At 38.3% G+C, this 19348-nt stretch overlaps 2 protein-coding genes across 3 annotated transcripts; both read left to right on the forward strand.

Annotated features, from left to right (window-relative positions):
* The first annotated feature begins 210 nt into the window (after nucleotides 1-210).
* On the forward strand, nucleotides 211-10821 carry LOC143880107 (amino acid transporter AVT1C-like). 2 transcript variants are annotated; one of them, XM_077382859.1, is made up of 12 exons: nucleotides 211-485; nucleotides 641-715; nucleotides 2632-2942; nucleotides 7920-8134; nucleotides 8375-8398; nucleotides 8496-8676; nucleotides 8782-9001; nucleotides 9318-9453; nucleotides 9642-9807; nucleotides 10037-10080; nucleotides 10178-10240; nucleotides 10333-10821. In XM_077382859.1, exons 3-12 carry the CDS (start codon nucleotides 2651-2653, stop codon nucleotides 10423-10425), a joined length of 1434 nt encoding a protein of 477 aa, XP_077238974.1. In that variant the 5' UTR covers nucleotides 211-485; nucleotides 641-715; nucleotides 2632-2650; the 3' UTR covers nucleotides 10426-10821. The 2 variants fall into 2 exon arrangements, with proteins under 2 accessions (XP_077238974.1, XP_077238973.1); XM_077382858.1 differs by lacking the exon at nucleotides 641-715.
* A 7382-nt stretch (nucleotides 10822-18203) lies between these two features.
* LOC143878842 (uncharacterized) lies at nucleotides 18204-18857 on the forward strand. Its single transcript, XM_077381060.1, has one exon. It carries the CDS (start codon nucleotides 18204-18206, stop codon nucleotides 18855-18857), a length of 654 nt encoding a protein of 217 aa, XP_077237175.1.
* Nucleotides 18858-19348: the final 491 nt, after the last annotated feature.

Genomic DNA, 19348 nt, shown 5'->3' on the forward strand with positions numbered 1-19348 from the left:
TCGTTTGAATCCTTAGGATATTTTCAATGTCAAGACCTACATGTGATTCGTCAAATGAAAAGAATGAGGCCAAGTTTCTTTCTCTGTCAAGGTAGGTCGAACTAATGAGACAGTATACGATCTTTTGTCAGAAACTCACATGGCCAGGATGGACCACTTACTCCTGTCTCACAACCTTTAAAGCATCCAATGTACTGGATACACGTTTAAATCCACATGAATATTGGAGATTGGATGTTTAGTATGGGAGTTCTTTGTTTTCCTATATATTCCTCCTTTATTGTATCATGGGACTCATTAATTTCTTTGCTGGTTTTGTCTTCTCAGTAGTTATTATTTCCCCTCAGTTTTTTTTGTTTCCATCGTTGTAAAAGTTGCAAAAAGGCATAGAGAGACCCTCTTTTGAGCAATAGGTTGAAATCTAAGTTGCTCTTTCAGACAACTCTCCATTTAAAGGTTGGATTCTTCAAATCTCCACGAATCAGGTTAGTTCATCTCCATTTTCCTTTGCTGCTGCCCACATGGTTCCTTCTTCACAAATTAGTCTTATTTATCCCCTCAGAATTTCCTCATTAATTTGAATCAGCATAGTTCATCTTTTGAGTTGATCTCCATTGTTCTTTGCTACTTCTACACTTAGGTATAGACAGTCTAGAGACATATTTGCTCTTAGTCTTATCTATCTTCTCACAAGTGCTTCATTACTTCTAATAAGGTTAGTTCCTCTTTTGTGTTGATCTTCATTTTCTTGGTTTATGTTTCATATTTACTCTTATCTACCCTCTCAAATGTTCCTCATTAAAGAGAAGTAATAAGTCATGGAAAAAAAAAAGGAAGAAAGGAAACATAATATTCTTCGAATTCCTTCTTCGTATATGTTTTAATCCTGATGTTACAGAACTCTCCATTTTTCTCCTGAAATTCTGAACTCTGGTCATCCCCTCTTAATTTACTTCGGGAAATGCAATAACCTTTCTTTTCTTTTTTGATTGGCTCGTGGGAGCTTTTTGCCAAATGTAATAACCTTTTTTCAGGTCTTCAAATCCTAAAAGACAAGATGGTTTGTGAAAATATCAAAATATGGTTGTGGTGATATCATTTTCCTTTATTCTGCTTCGCCTGTTACATATTTTGATAATGGCACTAGCAAATCCCTTTTTTTTTGTAATATAGAGCTACCATATTTTGATAATAGCACTACTCACTTTGTTTTACACTCTTAATTAGCATTTAAAGCTTGTCACAATATGCAAGGCAACAAGCTATAGGTCGTCTCTGGTTTTTTCACTTTTTTAATTGATTCTAATCAAGACAAAAGTAATAACTAGCGAGTCAACAAGCTAGGTCGTGTGGTTGTCGTGTAAAGGATTGGGGATATCATTTCTTAATTTCTTTGTCTTTATTTTAGCTTACCCACCTGACTTACGGCATGAACTACCAATAGCATAAGCCACGTGGTAGGACCTACGTAAATAACTTCTAGAAATATAGGACACACACTTATCCTCTATTTATGTCATCCCAGCTTGGCCATCAAAAAACAAAAAAAAAACAAAAGGTCATTTTCGAATGCTACTTTTTTTTTTTTTTTTTTTTTGGTGACGTAGGGTGTCTTCACCCCTTTCGGAAGTAGGATTATTCCCTACGGATGTGCGCAATAGCCCGTCAGCACGTGCATTACCCGAGTGGGATTCGATCACACGTCTCCAGGGAGCAAACCCGAGACTTATGCCGAAGAGCCACACCCGTCGGGGCTCTTTCGAATGCTACTTCTCTTCATAATGTTGAAGTATAAATGATTAAATAACATCAACCCTATTGCTTAAGCTTTCATAGAAAATGGTTGTTTCACAATTCACACTAAACTAAACGTGTGAGGGGAAGTGTTGAAGTATAAATGATTAGACAACATCAACTCTAACACCTTAAGCTTTTGTAGTAATTGGTTGTTTCACACTAAACTAATCTTAATTTATTACATTAATCATAATCGGTAAGATATAAATTATAAGAGGAATGATATATAGACTGAAGGGTGAGGAGCCCTTATTGGTCATTGTTAATGAAGTGAATTTATTGTTCATTTAATTTTGTATTTGCCAACGCCTTTTCCATATTTTTCTGTGCCACTTTCTTGAGATGGACCAATGGGTGTGCCGGTTTTTGCAAGGGCGCCCTTCAGTATATCTTTCCTCAAATTATAAAATGTAGAGTGATAAGATTTAGGAATGAAATAATTAAAATCTGAGTCTCATAGGTCTAGCCTAACTTCTTTATAAGCTTAATCTAATCCGACAATATTAGCACCTAATCCAAAGGCAAGATTTGGTGAACCATGTCCCATATTTAATATTGTGATTGAAGAGAAAAGAAAGATAGACATACATTTAAGGAACCCAATTGAAGGTGAAAAATAGAAAGATATTATACATAGAAGGTACAATATATGGTCTTGTCTAATATTCCTTCACATAATCCATACAGTTGTATGGATTCAATCATGTCCTAAGAAGGAACTCTAACATCTTCCTCTCTCGTTCTGTCTTTATTTTCTTGGATTTCTTCTCCATGGGTTATGTTGTGTACTTTGGAGGTGGTTTGATTACATATTGATTTCTTTTGTGGGTGCAGTAAGGGAGTCCATTCATCCATGAAAATGAAGAGCAGTTTGACTTCCCCAAATGTTGGTTTTCAAGGGAGATGGAGTTTGAGGGGATTAAGCAGATTATTTTGGCCTTCTTCCCACAAAACAAAAACAGAACCAACTCCAGAAATGGACTCTGCATTGTGTAAGCTCCTCATTCCAACAGACTTAGAGGGAGATAATCCAACCCTGCATCGTTCGGCTGAGGACATTCAATCAAAGAATTTTTCACAAAATCTTTCGCACCGTGATAAAGTTCAATCCCATCAGTCTTCTTTCCCTCAAGCAGTCGTAAATGGTTTGATACTCTAAAACTTTTTCTTCATCTTCATAAGGGATTTGCTAGGCAATTCGCAGATCGCCATTTAGCAGCTCGCGTTTTTAGTAGAGAAAAGCCACCTCAGATGAATTAAATGAATAAGACAAAATCTGTTTTCTTCTGAAAACGTGAGCCGCAAAATGGCTTCTTGCGAAATTGCCTAGCAAATCCCTCTTTATAAATATAAAATGTACATATGCATGCAGAATTTTATCTCAAAGGCCTTTCTGATTGATGAGCCTCACATCAAAATTCCCTCACATTGGGCAGTTCTAAGCAATCATGAAAAATTATTCCATTGAATATTGGTGGGCCTAATTGTGAAAGAGTTGAGAAGAAGGGTGGAGAGAGACTTGAGGAAACGAGTGGAGAGAGAATGAGAAATCTCTTCAGGCCTTTTTCATGCTCCCCTCCATCCCACCTCTCAATTCTCACAAGTAGACCCAAGAATATTCCTTGGAATATTTTTCCATTATATTGCTAAATAAGCCTTTAATGGAGAAGCCTTAACACAAGATAGCTCGAGGGGAAAACTTTTGTTTGCATGATGCTTTGTAGGGGTGTAAACGGATCGAATTCGAATTGGATATGACTATATCCAAATTCGATTACAGTATACACTATCTGAATTCGGATTCGAATTCGGATTTGACAGATATTTAATATCTATAACCGAATTCGTATCCGCCGGATATTGTTCGAATTCATATATTATCCGTATCCGTTTATCTAGTAAATTCGAACATTTTATTGCAGCACTTTATCTTCTCCTTCTTACTCCTCGAATGAATTTTTCAAACCCTAAAACCAGATCTCTACCTTCTCTTCACAAAATTAACTCTCAAACCATAAAATATATGAGATCCTCTTCTCCCTTTTAAAAGAAAGGTAGAGAGAGAGAGAGAGAGAGAGAGAGAGAGAGAGAGAGAGGCGGTGGGGATGAATGATGGTGTTGACAGTGGTCTTTGGGGTTTTTTTTTTTTTTTTTTTGTATATGATGGAATGAGTTTGGGCAATTTTGAACAGGGGAAGTGGGAGTGCTGATTGTGGAAGATGAAGAGAAATGGGGTTGGAAATGAGAGGGGCGGCGACGGATTTTGGTGGGGTTGGAGGCACCAAGGAATGCCGAAGATGGTGTCTCAGCCTCCTCCTTTCTCCTCTCTCGTTTCTCCTTGCAAACCTTAGAAGTCCATCTTTTAATTGTATTTTGGGTTTTTCTATAGCCCTAAGTTGGAAAATTGTTCTGGGCCGTCCATTTACCATCAATGACCTAGATGGCTTTTTTGCTTTAGAATTCTCAAGAAGCTATGACATCTTCTTTCAATCACCATCATCCATTTGTCTCTTTCATCCTACAGCCCACATTTGTTGTTTCATAAAGAAGCCATGTCAAATTCCAAAAATGCCCTTAAAATGAGAGATTACTTCATTTCCTACCAAAGACACTTTTTGTTTTTGTTTTTTTTGTTTTTTTTTTTCTAAAAAGGAAATTCACTTTTCTTTTAGAAACAAAAGATAGTGTGTTATTACTAAAAATAAATATTAATGATATTATTAATAATAAATAAAAAGGATTAACTTTTCGGATTCGGATAATATCCGCTTGAAACGGATCCGGATAATAGTCGCTTTGAACAGATTCGGATGCGGACGATAATCGAATTTTCGAATATCCATTTACACCCCTTGCTTTGTATGGTTAAAGATATTAAAATCCTAGGCCCAAGTTGACCCACGTACTATGTTTTTGGCATGTGAGACAGAACCACTAGGCAGAGCATACCATAGATATTTCATTACCAAAAACATCTCACTGAAAACTAGTGAGTAGTAAGATGCTACGTGCCATAGAGTGAGACGTTAGTGAATAAATGTTGTGGTTCACCTAATGATGTGGGATGTTTGTGAATAAATGTTGTGGTCCTTGCAACATGTACAAACATTTAACACATGTCTGGGCTAAAAATCCCCACGCAATACTTTTGACTCATTTAATGTATTATCCATGTCGATATGTCGGTAGGCATGGGCAACATGATAACACCAGAGGAAGCAACACTAGAGGAAGCGCATACCATGTTTTGATATGGACACAACTCACCTTGTCTTTTATTATTTAACCAGCTGTCAAAAGCCTTTAGAATAATGCCTTTTCTCCTGGGATTCACATTTCTTTCTCCCCCCTACCCCCCCCTGTACGGTAAAAGAGAAGTCATAATTACACTAGATGAGGCTGTCCCAAGTAAAACAAAGGGGGCGAATATTTCACTTCCCTTTTCAAAGAGCCATGCGGCGGTGCAGGGTCTAATAGGGATCTCTAGTCTCTTGGGGTGCAATCAGGTCGGGTTGAGGCCATCCTGAACCCAGCCCAAGGAACCATTTACGCAACGCGAACCCAACCCGACCTGAGTTCCAACCCGATGAGGTTCAACCCAACCCAAAGAATCCTTGTTTTCCAACCCAAACCTGACCCGACCTGAGTTCCAACCCGATTAGGTTCAACCCAACCCAAAGACTCCTTGTTTTCCAACCCGAATCCGACCCGACTTGAGTTCCAACCTGACTCAACATGAGTTGTTAAGCTTACTAAAAACAAAAACAAAAATTCGGGTTTCACTCAAATTGGATTGCCCAAGCCCCCAACCCGAACCCAACCCGAACTCAACCTGGGTTAGAAAACCCCAACCAGAACCCGAACCCGACCTGAAAAAGACCCAACCCGATCCAACCTTTTTTGGGTTGAATCCGACACAAGTTGGAATAAGGAGCACTCTTCATAGGGAGGGCATCGAAGAAGTGTCGAATAATGGGCACTCTTCATATTGAATCTTTAAGTTCTAAAATCTGGGTCTGTCGTGTGATGTTCCTTTGGTAGAAGAGATAGGCATCCCCCAATCAATCTTCTGGACAGGATACAAAGATTACTACTCCCCAAATCCTCTGGATACGGTACAAATATTACTCCATCCAGATTTCCGGGATAGAATATTACTCCTTCCAAGTCAATCTTTTGGCCAGGATACAAACATTACTCTTGCCAATCCTTGGGGAGGACGGGCTACAAACATTACTCATTCCCATCCTCCTGGTAAGGGTAGTATTACTCCTAACCCGTTTTTTTGGGGAAGTGATATATCCGTCCCTTTGGATTACTTGGGACGCCCAGCAGCAGTGTACGTGGCAATCAGGCCCATTGAATGCTTCTGATGTGAAGTACATTAGCCCCTCTGTAGTCATTGATACTCCAAAGGGGCGGATATATTACTTCCCTTCTTTATTTTTTCACCTTCTCTTTGGCAGCATGCAAATATTAAAATATTCATTCAACCATAGTGTTTACAATCATGATCTTAAATACCTTAAGTCAGATGACTAAAATCTCCTTGACTAAAATATTCTTAATGAACTAGCACTTTTCTTGTCCCAACTATGTCCTTTTCTATCATGATAGGGCTGCGTTTGGATTGCCGAAATGTGGAATCAGAATCACTATCTTATTCCAATTCCTATTCTGATTGCCTCTATAAACAGAATGGAAAATAATTAAAATAAATATTTAATTCAAAAAAATCTAATAAAATTTTATTCTTACGAGGGTGGAATCGGAATACCACTTCTTGGGGTGGCTATGTTACATGGATTATTCTCATTAGGTGAAGTAACCATGTGGGACACATCTCAGATTCCAATACTTTATGATTCATGGTGATACTTCTAGGTCTCCCGTGTTTTGAGTTTTATTGATCCTATCAGTAAGTTTTTTATATGGAAATAAAATATTATATTTACTTAACTTATTAAAAATTTCAATATATTACTTGTTATAATTAAAATTTAAGAATTGATCAAAATATTTTAGCGAATATACGAATTTTTCTTTTTGAGATTTTCCGAATTCGACACTTGATACCTGTAATGGATTTCGGACATTCTTACCCTACTGATGCAATATAGTGGGTTGGGACATAGATTTCGGTTTTTTCCCCTATTAATTTTGCTCCTTGTCAATTCTAGCCCCTGTTTTCATTTTTTTAAAGCTAAATGCTGGAGTCGAGCATAATCAGTGTCGATTCTAATGCTTGATTAACACACCCTAAGTGTTGGTCTGGTATTTATAGGGATAGTGGTACTATATAGGTGTATTAGGTTTGTGTATTCTAATTTTGCTAGGGAATGGGCATTATGGGCTATGTCTTCACTCTTGCTGGTATTGTAGTAAGTTGGATGTCAACTTATAGTACATAGTTACTTTGTCAATGGCATAAGCATGTAGTATGAAGGCCTAGTTGGTGACTTTGGCATACCACATGACATGAACATTATACATTGTGGTGTATCATACGAGGATCAAGTATATCATTGTCAATTATCGTTTCATTCTCAAAATCATAATCGAGTGAATCATTTTTAGTAGAAAATAAATATTACAAAAATAAGTGAAAACGAGGAGAGAAGTTCAAGCTTTCTTTGGACTTGATAGAAGTACAAAATAGTTGATTTAGAGAAAATATTGGAGAAGATGTACAAGTAATCTTTTGGTGGCTTGATAGAATTCAAGCAAAGGTAAAGATTTATTATGTCTGTGTCTCACTCTATCCCATGTATAGAGTTGAGATCCTATGCAAGGTTTTGATCGTAGACCTTTTGAGTATCTTGTAATTTTGTAATCTTTGCCTATAGTGGAAGCTCCTGGATCGCCTTTGCCTGTGGATGTAGTCACATAATATGTCAAACCAAGTAAATCTCGTGTTTGCAATTGTTTTTTTTTTGTTGTCGTCTAAATTCTCTGTTTTTCGATGATTTTCACACAGCACTTCCTAGTTTGTACCCACTAGATGGGTCAAATAGAGCTTCAAATTTCGTTAGTTTAAATAGTCCAAATAAAAAAATACATTTTTACATGTGTTTGAGTACATATTCAAGGGTTTGACAAGATGGGCCTTGGTTTTCTTACAGGAATCAATGTTTTGTGTGGAGTAGGATTGCTTACAACCCCTTACGCAATCAAAGAAGGAGGTTGGCTAGGCCTCTTGCTACTCTTTTCTTTGGGAATCATCTCCTGCTACACTGGAATTTTGCTAAAGCAGTGCTTGGAAAGCACTCCTGAAATCCAAACCTATCCCGATATTGGACAAGCTGCATTTGGGATAATTGGTCGCTTAAGCGTAGCTGTAATATCATAAAAATACCCTACATCTCATCTTTAGTTTTATTTGTGCATGAATATATGTGTGTGTGTGTGTGTGTGTCTGATCTAGAGCTCACAAACCTCGCCCTCTATATTAGGAAAAGGTTTCTGAGCTCGAGCGCAGATAATATGAGTCATATTACTGTTTGGGTGTGTCTGTTGCTTGAAGCCCATGTTATGTTATGTTAATCCAAGGCTGACACTTGAACTTGGTTCCATGCAGATAGTCCTATACGTAGAACTATATGTAAGTGGAGGGATTTCATCTTAATTTTTCTATAACAAATCTCTTATTCTACTTAAGTGGCCTGTTGCTTATGGTTTAAGGTTTTTTTTTTTTGCAGGCTTGCTGTGTGGAGTACATAACTCTAATGAGTGATAACATGTCATCATTGTTCCCTAATGCCCACATGAATTTAGTTGGATTATATCTGAATCCTCACCAGCTTTTTTCCATCATGACAACCATTGTTGTTCTTCCAACTGTATGGCCTCGAAATCTCAGTTTTCTGTCATACCTATCAGGTATTTCACCCTCTTTAAAACTCCTAGATTCACACATGTCAATTTTCACATGTCAATTTCAATTAGAAATTTACATCACTGAAAGAATTTTTTATTTTATTTCAGCCGGTGGTGTGATTGCCTCATTACTGGTGGCGGTTTGCTTGTTGTGGGTGGGGGTTGTCGATCGAGTTGGGTTTCACCAAAGTGGTACTGCTTTGGACCTTGCAAACGTCCCTGTTGCAATTGGGTTATATGGATTCTGTTATTCCGGCCACGCTGTTTTTCCAAATATATATTCCTCTATGAAGAAGCCCTCTCAGTTTCCAGCAGTTCTAATTGTCAGGTGTGCCACCAACCTTCAACATTTCTTCAAGAAAGAAAAAGAAAAAGTGAAGATGATTAGTGATTGGAAATTATGAATTATTAATACTTTATTGCAAATGATCAGAATGCCTCACCTTATATGACTATTTAAATCAATGATTCTATCAAGTTTATCTTTACTGTTTTAGAAATGGAGGGAAACTAATGTAAAATTCTTGATAGTTTCAGGGATATATTCATATTCGCCATAATTTTACTGTTTTACTGACGGGTAATCCGTGCATGGTTTTGCTAAGAATTTATGCCTACTCTGATGACTGTTTTTCTGACTGCAGTTTTACAATCTGTTGGGTTCTGTATTCCGGAGTAGGCGTAGCAGGATATCTAATGTTTGGTGAATCCATACAGTCCCAGTTTAGTCTAAACTTGCCTCAACAACTCCTAGCATCAAAAACCGCGGTTTGGACAACGGTATTCAAACATCCATCTTTCTCATTACTAGGCATAGTCCACGTTACTTTAATCTTACTTTTGCAAGTTATAAATCTAGTTACTTGTCTGTCATCTGAGAGTTGACTTGGCAGTAACAGTCATGCATTAACTGCTAATGAAGAAGAGATATGACATCAAAGAGTTTGTACTTGTCTTTGGTGTTGTAGGTTGTGAACCCACTTACAAAGTATGCCTTAACAATCAACCCTGTTGCTCTCAGTCTAGAGGAGTTGTTGCCTTCTTCTCAGGCCAAGTCTTATTACATCTCAATATTAATCAGGACACTTTTGGTTCTATCAACCTTAGTCGTGGCACTCACATTTCCATTCTTTGGTGAGAACTATTTCCATTTCACATCATTCAAAAGTTCCATTTGATTTTGCCAACAGAAGTTCCAAAAGAAAAAAGAAGAAAAGAGAGCTTTTGTTGCGATTTGCTTGGCAATTGACGTCCAAGAACCGTAGTGATAAACTGCAGGAATTTTTTTTGGATTGTTATAAATGTTCATGATGTTTGTTGACTTGGTTGGAAAGAGTATTAGAAAGAGTACTTTTGATTGCAGGTTTTGTGATGGCATTGATGGGATCTCTCCTTACCATGCTTATAGTATGTTCCTCATCACAGAGAGCCATCAATGTTTGTACTCTAAACAGAGAACCCCACATAGATTCAAAGGCTAATTCATTTTTTATCACTTTTACAGGCTCTTATTTTGCCGAGTGCGTGCTATCTAAGCATCATGCGAGGAAGACTAAGTTGGTTCCAGGTATGTGAAAAATATGCTTTTACTGATATAATTGTTATCATCACCACCACTACTACCACCACCATCATCATAATCTTCTCTTTTATTTCCAGGTTTCAGTGTGCATTTTGATTATTCTGCTGGGAGCAATGTTCGCTGTTATTGGATCATACTCAGCTATCAAGAGAATAGCTGAAAATATGTAGTCATAGGATAAAATGGGATTGTCTAAAGTTCACTATCCACTTATATTGTTAAAGTGAGGGGAATACGCCATTTCTTTGTTGCTTTTTATGGTCCCCATCAACAGCAATTGAAGCAGAATGTTCAAAGAAATCAAAATATAGGAACAAAACTGAGCTATGTATGTACTCTTACTGGCAAGATAAATCCTCTTATAAAGATGATACGAAATTTGGGATTATATGTATCTTTTGTACCTTATCATAATGAAGTAAGAAGACATGGGCTGCTTACTTCACCTGCTGATAGTTCTCTAGTAATTCCAAGATTGGTGAAGAAAAATTGTCAGGCTGAAATTCCAACTTCAAATTAATGGGAGAACATATTGAGGCAAACTGCACCAAGAAGTTATTATTTCATTCCATGTTTCTTTCTAACAATTTTCACCTTTCTTAGGAAGGAGAGCTTTGCTACATTAGCAAGGATCTCACTTCCAATTGTTAAGTAGGAACTCTTACATGGTTATTTCTAAAAAAAGAAAGGCCCTTGTATCTCTCAGAACCTCCAGTTTAAGGTTGTACTTTCTAAGAAGAATGAATTTTCCAATAAATTCATATGAAAAAAATATTTACGAATCTGTATTAAATGGTATTTTTTCTGATAGGGTTTTAATGATAACAAAACTGATCAAAGGTGGATTCATCTCACGTCATCAAAAATCTATTGGAAATTGTAAATCAAAATCATTGTTTCTTGTTTTGTTGAAAATCAATGTGGTGTTCTAGGATAGTTATTATGTATTGAAAATTAAAGAGTCCTAGTATGTTTTCTAGGGTCCTTTATGTTTAGGCTAGATTGTCAAAAGTCTATTGGGAGTTTCTATGGTGTTGCTTAGGATATCTAAAAGACTCATGAGGACTTACAACTTAGTGTTTAATGTAATTAATTATTTTAGGAAGTGGTTCGTGTCATATCATTTGCGTGGAGATTGTAAGCTGGGATTGAACCTCCGACCTCTAGGTGTTTTGAAATATGTAAAAGTTACTTGTAAGTGTTTTATGATACATAGAAGTACTTTTATTTTGGTGTTTCATTTGTGTGTTTAGTGGAACTCTACACTGGCCCATTTGGTCATGTATCTCGCTAGCTCCCTTAGCTTGCTCTTATGCATTACAACACTGCCAATCGATCCTTTCAATTTTGGGCCAACAAAATCACGCCAACTGTCCGCTAGAAATAGAAAAATACGAGAACCATCACCTTATCCTATTCTCTGAACCCCAGGGCATTAAAAGAGCTTAGAGATCCTCTCCCACTAGTGGAAAATGAGAGTGAAGTTGGGGGTTGCTCTCACGTTCACCAGACTAGAATTCCTCTCCTTTATTGTGTATATGTAGAGTGAGTTGCAAACTCCCTTTGCAACTACAACTCTTCTTGGGGAAGTGAGTTTCACAAAGAGAGTGCAATTCCAACTCATATGAGAGATCCTAGGAGTACTAGGAATCCCATGTTGAGTCACCCAGGGTCTGATGCACCGGCGGATAACAGAAGCTCTTATACTAAAAACAATCTGATAGCAATGAGTAGCAGTGTGCTCTTTCTGTATTTAAGCTATCGGCTTATTATACGTGACTGCAATTCTTGTGTTTTCAGGGCCGATTGGTTTAGCAGACTCCACGGAGGCCGAGGTTTGGGCTATCCACCTTGGCATGAGCATATTTAGGGAACAGATGGAAGGTAAAGGCTTTTGGATGAAATTTCTACAATGTATGATGATGGGTTTATTTCTTTTGTCCATATTCCTAGAAATGCTAACGATCTTGCAGATCGATTGGCCAAATCAGGAGCCTTGCGGGATTCCTTGTATGTTGGGCAAACTTTGCCCTGACGTGCCCTTGTAATCTCTTGTCTCTATTGGTAGAGGTAGTCAAAACTGAAGGGCACCCTTGCATAAATAAGTTGAAAGGGCACCCCCATTGGTTGCATTTAAGCACATTTATAATAGTACTGAAGATGGGAAATTCGAAGGCATTAAATGCACTTTCAACCAATGGGGGTGCCATTTCACATTATTTATGGAAGGGCGCCCTTCAGTTCAGACTTCCTTCTATCAGTATAGTTATCTTTCGGTCAACAACAAAAAAAAAAAACAATTGGGCACAAATGGAATGTTGGATCGAAGTTTTTCTCTTCAGAAAATAATGGGACTTCAGCACGACATTTGGATCAGCTCTAAGATTCAGCTTGTAGGATCTGATTGGGGGAAGTATCTGGCCATTTTAGAACCCGGTCTAATTCAAAGATCAATGCCTGAATTCGTCAATCAAAAACCATGCTTTAACCAAAATTAAGAGGAATTGTAAGCAGCAAAGCCTACATAAAGCAAAATATATATAACACGCGGCAATGAACAAGTCCTTTAGGACTGGATTCTACTGAGTACTCTCTAGGGGTGCAACTTGGGTTGGGTCGGGCTGAGTTTTTGCTAAAAAATGAATTGGAATCAACCCGAACCTGACCCAATTTCAAGGTAAATGCTCAACCCGAATTCCCAAAAATCGACCCGAGTTGCACCCCTAGACTCCTGTCCAGAAAATTAACGGCAATCCCCTGGCTGTTCTAGGTCTTACAATCTCAAGCATAGAGCAATTTTTGCTAAAAGAAAAGAAGGCACATCTGAAGGGGATTCGTCCAAATTTATCAGTTCTCACTCCTGTTCTGACAAAATCCAATACCACAGAGATCAGTTCTTACGTGGACCAGTGGTATGGTGTGTCATTCCATTGATCTCATTTGAAGCCGACTGGCAGACTCGGGTGTATTGGGTGACTTGATTATCTATCTAGAACTCCACAATCTGAAAATCAACCATTCCTTTTAGAAATTATCCATTCCCAATCAAATCATCTTCCAATGACCAATGTTTGATTAGTAAACCGATCAGTTGCTTACATAACCAATTAACCCTTCCAACCACCATTCGGCCCCTAAGACATCTGATCGGTTTTCCCAAATCTTTCATCCTTCTAATCCTTCCTTTTTCCTTTCATATATTCTTAATTAGTTATCCCTGCTTTTGGGGTAGTGAATTGCAATACTATTTGACTTGGAGTCGATCTGATTCTCTTATGGCTTAGAGAGTCTACACACTTTCAATAGATCGAGCATCTCTCTGACCAGCTAGCAATGTATGATGAGGTCCTCCCTTCTATATCTCTTTTGGAAAAGATAGTTCAAATTCTAGCACGACAAATGGTAGTAGTATGGAACTAGAGGTTCATGGCCATAAAAATTGGCAGTATAAATGCCTCCTAAAACGAATTGTTGAAAGCTTTCTAGGACGCCCAGGCCTTTGCTGATGCAGTTTGGTATTTTTCCCAAGTCGAACCTTCCAACTAAGCCCAAATAAGAAATTTTCTTTAGAGTACAACTCAAGAAGTTGAAGGCAATCCCTCAGAAGGTACTAGGGGACAGTGATCTGATAAATTTTAAAGTGTATTTTTTGGGTAGTTTTTATTTTACTTTTCTTTTGAGAGATGTAGTGAGGATAAATATATATTTTGTGTCCATGGGCATGTTGGTCATTTTTGCCTAACTTGCACATGTGTGAGCCACACATGTTTGCTCCATCTTTTCCCACTACCCACCTATTTCAAATTCAAACCCTTGGAACTCCCTATACCTACTCCCACTTACCAAATTCATTACCTCTCTACTTTCCTTTGACTAAGCCTATTCTCATTTACTCCATTTTGTAGAGATTCTCCTCTAACTAGCAAGCTCTCCATTGAAGCTCTCTTGTGTAGACCTCCATTGAAGCTTTCTTCTGCGCAAGCTAGTATCTGAAGCAAAGGCCAACTTGTCTCATATTTTGTTTATGTCATGAAGCTTTCTCCTTGAAGCTTTTCTTCATTTTACTGTTCTTTATCTTTTAGTGTTGTTCTTTCTATCATATATTGAAGTGCATCTTTTGGTGGTTGTCCTTATTTTACTTTGATTGTTGATCTTAGGCTAGTGTAAACTTCAGTTTTACTATTTGAGAAGAGAATTTTCCAGTGTTATGAAATCTGTCTTTCTCTACATGGTCTCAGAGCTACAAGGGTTGTAGTTGGTTCTTGTCAAGATTTTCTTGGTGAAGAATTTCAATCGGTGTATCATTAAAAAATAAAATTAAAAAAAAAGTTTAATTAGTGCTTTGGAGATGGATATGAGTGGAAGGGTTGGTGGACTTGGCATTGAGTTACCAAATCAATCAAATTACAAGATATCAAAAACGTGTATGGAGTCATATCTAGTGGGAGAAGATTTATGGGAGGTTGTTTGTGGCATTGCCGTTGTAGCTTTGGAAGATAAACAAGAAAATATCGATGTATTGAAGGCGTGGAAGATGAAGAATGCCAAGAGCAAATTTCTTTTGAAGAGGTCTATTTCTCATAACTTGTTTGAGCAATGAACATTATTGGGTGTAAATTGGTGAGTGCGATTTGGATCACCCTTGATGGACTGCTCAATAATAAAAATATGGCTCGTCTACAAATGTTGGAAAATGAGTTGGCAAATATTTTACACGGTAGTCTCTCTATTTCTCTTCAGAAAATCTTAGGAAGTTGACATTGAAATGCAAAAAATATAAATGGATCTATGCCTTGCTAGCACCGTGTGGACAATAAATTCAGCGAAAACTCTTTAAAATGAAATGCAAAAATATGGATGGATCTATGCCTTGCTACCACGGTGTAGGAAATAAATTCAGGAAAAATTCATTAAAGAGGAATGAGAGATGCAGGGGTCCTCTTTATGCAAGGGCCGGAGAAAGGCCCTTGAATAGATCCACGTCATTTTAAAAGTCGGTTGAAAAACTGAATTAGGTTGCACTTAATGACGTGGATCTATTCAAAGGCCCTGCTTTAAGCGCCATTGCATCTATCATTCCTCTTCATTAAAAATGTCTGCATAATTAGTCCCCATCTGTGATAACCTTATACCATTCAAGTAAGCATCCCAAACATATTCTAAACTGTCATAAGATATCTTTATATCATAATATTTAAAGGGTGATGATAAATTTGCACCCCCTATAGGATAATTCGCACCCCTTTAGAAGAGGGTATGTGGCAGACTTAACGCTTTTTAACGTCAATTCAGTTAAAGAGGAGCGAATTATCCTACAAGGGGTGAGGATTTACCATTTCCCTTTTAAAATTTAATCAATGTTTCATATAGTATTCTTTAAAGTGATTTTTGCCCAAGAGTCCCTCATACCGATGATTTATGCCAAATAGTCCTTAGGTATCTCACATTTTCCAAAAATATTACTTTTGAAATATAATTACCAAAAGGTCCCGGGGATAAACTACTGTCACTTTTTGTTTTGAAAGTTTTCAAAATAACAATTCTACCCTTAGTTTTAAGTCATTATGGTCTTATCCATTAACACATTTTTTTTTTACTTCCAGGGATGTCAAAGATACATTAACTGTTTGGATGCTGATAGTCTCTATGTAGATTAGTGGTATAGGTAGTCAATAGGGAGGACAACAACATTTGTAACGCTTGATCTACTTAGGATTTACCTAATAGAATAGTGATCAGTAGTGTTTGGTTGCCAAACTCGTAAGAGTAATGCGAGGGCTGTCATTACCAATATATATAGACGCGGGGGGGGGGGGGGGGGGGGGGCGGAAAAAGAGAGAAAAGAGAAAAAGCAAGATTTTACTTCACAAATTCTTCCTTTTTAAGGAGGATGGCATGGAAGGTACAAGTAGGGAACATAGCTTTGAATCTTGTCTAGTAGTCTCAAGAGATTGTGATGCTAAATTATGAAAAGAGCATTTTTCTACTTGGGACATCCTTGAGGTGTACTCGATTCACATATTTGATCCAACCACCTCTTAAGAAGTTGAAAAATTGGGCTGCTGTTGGAAGAAATATCAAGGGTGGATGCCCTGCTAGTGTCAGGCACCGTATACAATCTCAGTAATCACACAATTCCATCGCATCCTAACCGCTTGATTTATGGAGGTTTGTGTATTTGTCAACTCTATTTTACACCAAATGTATTTGAGGGCTAGGATTATCCTATGGAGAAGATTTTTGGAATTGTTTTGGACAATTCCATTTCAAAATTTTGGTTACATATATATTGGAAAAGTTCTTCTTATGAATTGTTTTGTCTTTTATTTGGAAAACTTTAAGGTGATATTTAGGGTTAGGGCGATCATATTTTCACTCCCCCTGCATTACACGCACGCTCCCCTTATAACGAGATTTGACTGAAAAATGGGCAACTTTAACGCTTTTTGACGTCAAATCACATTATAAGGGGAGTGCACATGTAATGCAGGGGGAGTGAAAATATCATCTCCCTTAGGGTTATTAACATTATTTGTGAGAATTTCTTTTGAAGGAACGACTTCCACTTAGAATATAGCAAACTTAGCCTGAGGAAGATATGTCCTTGTAAGATTAGTGAGAAGATAAATGATAATGCATACCAACTTAATTAAATTATAAAGTCGTTGGAATACTTAGGATGTTTTCAATGTCAAGGATCCTACGGCCTACATGGGACTCATCGAATGAAAAGAATGAGGCCAAGTTTCTTTCAAGGTGGGTCGACTAATGGCCGAGATGGACCACTCCTGGCCCACAACTTTTAATGCATGTGCTGGATACACGTTTAAATCCACATGATTGGAGGCTGGATGCTTCTTTTAGTATGGGAGTTTTTTGCTTTCTTATATATACCAGTTGCAGACCCGTGCGATGCACCGGGCGAGGAACAAAATATACTTTAAAAATGTTTTAAAATTAGAAGAATTTCAGTCACGATATCAGAAAAAGGAAGAAGGTAGAACAACAATAAAAAAATTTAGAAGAATTTCAGTAATTAGATCAGAAAAGGAAGAAGGTTCAATTAACATATCCTATCACATCTTGACTTTCAGCTCCTGCCTTGTGCCTCAGAACTCTCTTATGTCCCTCCACGGAATGACTCGGGCTTGGTTTCTTCCCAACATGTGCTTGAATTGATGGTGGATCATACCATGCACATTAGTTCTCATCTGGGTCTAATATTTCCGGGTCCCGTTGAGGAATATAGGTCTAGCATAAAGGCGGCAGAACTACGGGAGGTCGCTGGAGTGTCATCTCCAATCTCCATATCCGAAGTAAACCTGAAACGCACGGAGCGCGAATTGGTGAGACTTCAATCGGATATCAATTATGATTCTGGATCGCATAACAAAGGTCTCACATCCCAGAAAAAAGGAAGAAAGTCTGGTATCAGGGCGGGGAGGAATTCATCGGAATACAGTTGTTAATGAAGATTTTATCCTGGAATATAAACGGCTTGGGCTCTCGGGAGAAAAGAATTCAAATCAAAGCATTAGTTAAACATCGGCGCCCTGAGGTTGTTTGTCTTCAGGAAACAAAGATGGAGAAAATCTGTAACATAGATATGAGAAGCATGGGGTTCAATACTGACTGGAATTTTGCTTTCTTAGCATCCAGAGGAGCTTCAGGGGGCATCTTGGTGGCTTGGGATTCAGTCTTGTGGGACAGCACGGATGTTTGGCGTGGAGTTTTCTCTCTCTCCGTTGCTTTCCAAAAATGCAATGATAATTCAGTCTAGTTCTTCTCAGGCGTCTATGGTCCTTTGTCATCCTCTGAGAAGTGTCTTTTTTGGGAAGAATTAAATCAGACGCGACGCCTATGTTCCGCTCCTTGGTGTATCGGGGGGGATTTCAATGAAGTTCTAGGATCAAGAGATCGACTTGGGGGTCAGCGAGTCACTGCGGGCATGAGATCTTTCGCTGATTTCATCGCAATCAACGAGCTCGCAGATTTACCTTTGGGTGGCTCCTCTTTCACCTGGGCCAGAGGTTCGAACCGGAGTCGGCTTGACCGATTTCTTCTCTCGGGTGACTGGTTGGCAATTCATTCTGAAGTCTATCAGCAGGCTTTACCCCATTCAGTTTTCGACCATTGCCCTCTCCTTTTGTCTCCTAAAATGGAGTTCTGGGGCCCGCCCCCCTTCAGATTTGAATTAGCTTGGCTGGAAAATCCCCAAATGGAGGCTCTCTTAGTCCGATGGTGGTCTGAAAGCGTCTTTGAAGGTCCAGGGGACGTAGTTATAGGCAAAAAATTACGCTTCATTAAGGGAAAATTAAAAGAGTGGGATAAGGAGCAGAAAGAAGTGAACCAAGGCAGGAAGAGGATTCTTGAGGACAGATTGATGGAGATAAATACATTGGCAGAGAGTGGTTTGGCCTCGGCGGAGGATTATGAGCAACAAGGAAGATTAATTCAAGAGCATAAAGAGTTGTTGATGCTTAAAGAAATCTCTTGGCGCCAAAGATCTCGAGTCAAGTGGTTGTGGAGGGAGATAAAAACACAGCCTTCTTCCATGCCATGGCTAGTGCTCGCAGAAGAAGGAACAGAATTGAATCCTTAGAAGTGGAGGGGGAGATTGTATCTGACAAGGAGCGAATTATTGAAGAAATTATTGAATTTTAAAGATCTTTATACTCAGCTGATGGGATGTTACGCCCAATTCCTCAAGACATTTGTTTTGCTAGCTTAAGCCTGGAAGCCTCAGCCGGATTGGAAATCCCTTTCTCTGAGGTGGAAATCCGATCAGCACTATTTTCTCTGGCAAAAGATAAAGCCCCTGGACCCGATGGTTTTTGTTTGGCTTTCTTTCAAACTTGCTGGGAAACAGTAAAATCGGACATTATTCGATTCTTCATAGAATTTTTTGAGGGAGCCATCCTTGACAAAGGGACAGGTGCAACTTTTCTCGTCCTCATTCCAAAAATTGAAGGAGCAACAAAAAGCTCGGATTTTCGCCCGATTAGCTTGGTGGGCAGCCTTTACAAAGTCCTCGCAAAGGTTCTGGCGGATCGTATCAAAGTGGTTCTTCCTTCAATTATATCGGTCTGTCAA

The sequence above is a fragment of the Tasmannia lanceolata genome, unplaced genomic scaffold (genome assembly GCF_043159265.1).
Source record: "Tasmannia lanceolata isolate RefF3 unplaced genomic scaffold, GAP_Taslan_0.1 ptg000006l, whole genome shotgun sequence".
In the NCBI taxonomy this organism is placed as follows: domain Eukaryota; kingdom Viridiplantae; phylum Streptophyta; class Magnoliopsida; order Canellales; family Winteraceae; genus Tasmannia; species Tasmannia lanceolata.